Here is a 4,192-nt window from a genome sequence, read left to right as displayed (position 1 = left end):
GTATATTAGTTAATGCTGACGTAGTGAGTGAGGGAAATGCTATTGTTGTCTCTATATCAGTTTGTGGTGGTTCAGTTGTTGTATATATAAAAATAAGAAGATGTGGTATGATTGCCAATAAGACAACATTCCACAAGAGACCAAATGACACAGAAATTAACAACTATAGGTCACCGTAAGGCCTTCAACAAGAAGTAAAACCCATACCGCATAGTCCGCTATAAAAGGCCCCGAAATGACAAAGGTAAAACAATTCAAACGCTAAAACTAATGGCCTGATTTATGTACAAAATAATGAACGAAAAACAAATATGATAAACAGCAACAAACGACAACCACTGAATTACAGGCTCCTGACTTGGGACAGCCACATACAGAATGTGATGGGGTTAAACATGTTTGAAGGGGCCCCAACACTCTTCTTAACCTGGGACAGTGGTGTAACAGTACAACATAAGAAAAAACTATAAAAATCAGTTGAAAAGGACTTAACTAATCAGATCGATACAAAGCAGAAACACATTTAACAAAAACACAGAGTGGACGTGGCAGGGAACTTATACATCCCAACAACAAAAAGTCACTAAATACAGATCTGAGAGCACTCGCAGTCACAGACAGATAGTTCAAAGCCAATAACAACTAATAAAAAAAATCATGCAAATAAGACTAAAATATCAATCAGTACACATCCAACAACCAACAGTCAGAGAAAAACACAACCTTGTGCAATGCCAAGATACAGGTATCGACAGATTGTAGACCCATAAATGTGCATATGTATATAAAAATAATATTTAGGTTGATTTTAATTTATTGATAACAAAATCAATATTAATACCAATAAAAACAATATTAAAAGATCTAAGTATAGTGTTTAATTGGCAACCTTTTAGAATAAGTGTATTTAAAGGATCGATAAGTTTACCCGGATCGTATCTAAATTTCCGGGCTCGTTAAACAACATCTCCGTAAAAATTAGGATGTGCTATCCCATTAAAGATAAGTTATTTACAGGTACAACCAAACTTCCAGTAGTCTGTTTGTCAGTTTGTCCTGACTAAGTTGTTGTAGTCTGCATATCAGTTTGTCCTGGCTCAGTTCTTGTAGTTTGTTTGTCAGTATGTCCTGGTTTAGTTGTTGTAGTCTGTATATCAGTTTGCCCTGGCTTAGTTGTTGTCGTCTGAATATCAGTGTGTCCTGGATTAGTTATTGACATCTGCATATCAGTTCGTCCTGGTTTAGTTGTTGTAGTTTGTATATCAGTTTGTCCAGGTTTACTTGTTGTAGTCTTTTTACCTAAATAAGAACATAGTTAAGGAACGCTTTTTTTCATTGTTCGCTGAACGCCATCTTTGCATTTCTAGGTGGAAAGTACTTATTTTGTATATTGGCTGCTTTTAGATGAAATTGTTTGGGAATAATCTATAAAGGTATTCAGTTGCAGAAAAACGCTGGTTATTATCATATTTTACATTTGCGCATCAGGATAAACTGATATCCAGTCAAATTTCTGGAGTATATAAAAATGAATCCGTCCTTCAAAACGATAACGTTATTCGGAGTGTGTACTCAAAACTTTCTCCTTTCGAAACCAAGCACATTTTCGGTCAGAAGTTGACTAATATTGTCCAAATTTCAAAAAAATCATCCATGGTTACTATGTATAATATTAATCTTTACGAATTCAATCTTTAGTTAACTTTGCTTTCAATTATTGAAGAAAAAAACATCAAACTGATCAAATCTAATACTTTGTGGAATATAAGAACTGAATTCGAAAGTTGAAATATTTCCAAAGTGTTTTTTGTATTAAAATATGATACACTATGCAATTCATAATAATGTTATAATCGTGCTTGTAGTATTTTATTATGTAATCTTTTCCATGAGAACGGCAGTTAAAACTAACATTTCTCATATACTGTAAATTCAGAAATTAGTGCGAGGTTTTTATTAATGCGAAAAGATGCGACTTGGTGATTATCGCAATAATAAAAACTCAAATTCTGATATCAGATACATATATTTGTATATTTGTATGCAGATTTTCCTGAAATCGCAATAATTATTCTCGCATTTTTGTCAATTTTTCAAAAATCGCAATAATAAATGCACGCAATAATTTCTGAATTTACAGCATATCTCAAATACTTTCACATCACACGAAAGAGGGTCTGGATGGGTTGGGGGAGGGGGTGTCCCTCATTTCTGTATTCTTTAATTTTTTAAGCCATTTTTCTCTATTCTTTATACTTTTCGCCCGTTATTTTCTATTCTTTATATTTTAGCACCTCACTATTCTCCATTTTTTATTTTTTGGTCCATTTTTCTCTATTTTTTATATTTTTTGCCCATTATTCTCTATTTTGTAAACCCCCATCAACACCCTCATGAAACTTTCCTTCATCCTTGTCGCTGAGGCCAATTTTAACTTTCACACGAGGAGATCCCGTAATCATGGAAAACTTTAAGCATTTATTGCATTTCTAAATGTACTCAATTGCAATGTTATACATTTTACTTATTTAGATTTAACCATCGTGTAAAAACTGTATTGTTTAAAATGTAAACACGATCTCAAAAATTAAAAAAAAAACTCAATAAGCTGGAGAGACAGACAAAATCCACGATGAGAATGGACCTAATTATGATGAATTCCTTTGAAGTCGTCTTTGGAAATCATTGGTTTTGCATTTGGTTTGTTTGTTTATACCATAACACATTTTTTATCTTACACTTAAACATTTGGTTTGTTTGTTTATACATAACACATTTGTTATCTTACACTTACACATTTAGTCTGTTTGTTCAAACATAACACATTTTTTATCTTACACTTTCACATTTGGTTCGTTTGTTTATACATGACACATTTGTTACCTTACACTTACACACATTTGGTTTGTTTGTTTATACATGACACATTTGTGCTCTTACACTTACACATTTGGTTTGTTTGTTTATACATGTCACATTTGTTATCTTACACTTACACATTTGGTCCGTTTGCTTATACATAAGACATTTGTTAACTTACACTTACACATTTGTCTGTTTGTTTATACATAAAACATTTGTTATCTTACATTCACACATTTGATTTGTTTGTTTATATTACATAACACATTTGTTATCTTACACTTACACATTTGGTCTGTCTCTTTATACACAACACATTTGTAATCTTACACTTACACATTAGGTCTGTTTGTTTATACATAAATCATTTTACCTTATACTTGCGCATTTGGTTTGTTTGTTTATAATGATGATGATGATGATGATGAATGGTTGCTAAACGTCCATCGGCAAATTAATATGCATATTCAGAACGAGAACGATTCAACATGTTAATATAATATGAATATTAACCCTACTTTGTACCAATCAAGCTGGGTTGGCTTTTTAACGTGCTAGTTCACAATGTTACAGTCCGCTGGAAGACATGTCACCTTACCCGGACACATTATTCTGACTCCGAGCCGACCAGTCTTTGCTCTTACTGCTAAATGCCTCGTGCTTAGCAGCAAATACAAATTTTAAAGTCTTTGGTTTGACCCGGCCGGGTTCGAACCCGCGACCTCCCGCACTGTTTGTTTATACATAAAACACGTGTTATCCTATTACTGACGCATTTGGTCTGTTTGTTTATACATCTTATACTTACGCTGTCTGTTTTCATTAAACTGCACAAATAATGGGATGCAAGAGTAAGTCGGTGACTGCGGCATACACACTTCAGTAGACTTACAGCCATGACCTTTACATGGACCAGCTAGTTCTTAAAATTATCAGAACAAACACAATTTTAATATATTACATGGGGGTCTGAATGGTGTGTTCAGAAGAGAATAATGGGCAAAAATTACAGGAAAATTGGCTAAAAATATAAAGGATGGAGAAACATAGGCCAAAATCAACAGAATAGAAAATAATGGACAAAATAAATAAAGAAGAGAAAAACACAGGCCAAAATCAACAGAATAGAAATTAATGGGCAAAATAAATAAAGAATAGAAAAGCATAGGCCAAAATCAACAGAATAGAAAATAATGGGCAAAATAAATAAAGAATAGAAAAACATAGGCCAAAATCAACAGAATAGAAAATAATGGGCAAAAAAAAATAAAGAATAGAGAAAAATTGCCTTAAATATTTTTAAAATACAGAAATGAACGACCCCCAATCC

General features: G+C 32.8%; 1 protein-coding gene across 1 annotated transcript; it reads right to left on the bottom strand.

The window, feature by feature from the left end:
• Positions 1–796: 796 nt before the first annotated feature.
• LOC127721342 (integumentary mucin C.1-like) lies at positions 797–3,778 on the bottom strand. The gene is made up of 2 exons (XM_052228097.1): positions 3,671–3,778; positions 797–1,299 (listed from the first exon to the last, which is right to left on the bottom strand). Exons 1-2 carry the CDS (start codon positions 3,732–3,734, stop codon positions 1,061–1,063), a joined length of 303 nt encoding a protein of 100 aa, XP_052084057.1. The 5' UTR covers positions 3,735–3,778; the 3' UTR covers positions 797–1,060.
• Between the last annotated feature and the right edge of the window lie 414 nt (positions 3,779–4,192).

This window comes from Mytilus californianus, unplaced genomic scaffold (genome assembly GCF_021869535.1).
Source record: "Mytilus californianus isolate M0D057914Y unplaced genomic scaffold, xbMytCali1.0.p SCAF_12, whole genome shotgun sequence".
Classification (NCBI taxonomy): Eukaryota; Metazoa; Mollusca; class Bivalvia; order Mytilida; family Mytilidae; genus Mytilus; species Mytilus californianus.
Note: the sequence above shows the minus strand (reverse complement) of the source record. Positions and strands in the feature narration are given on the sequence as shown.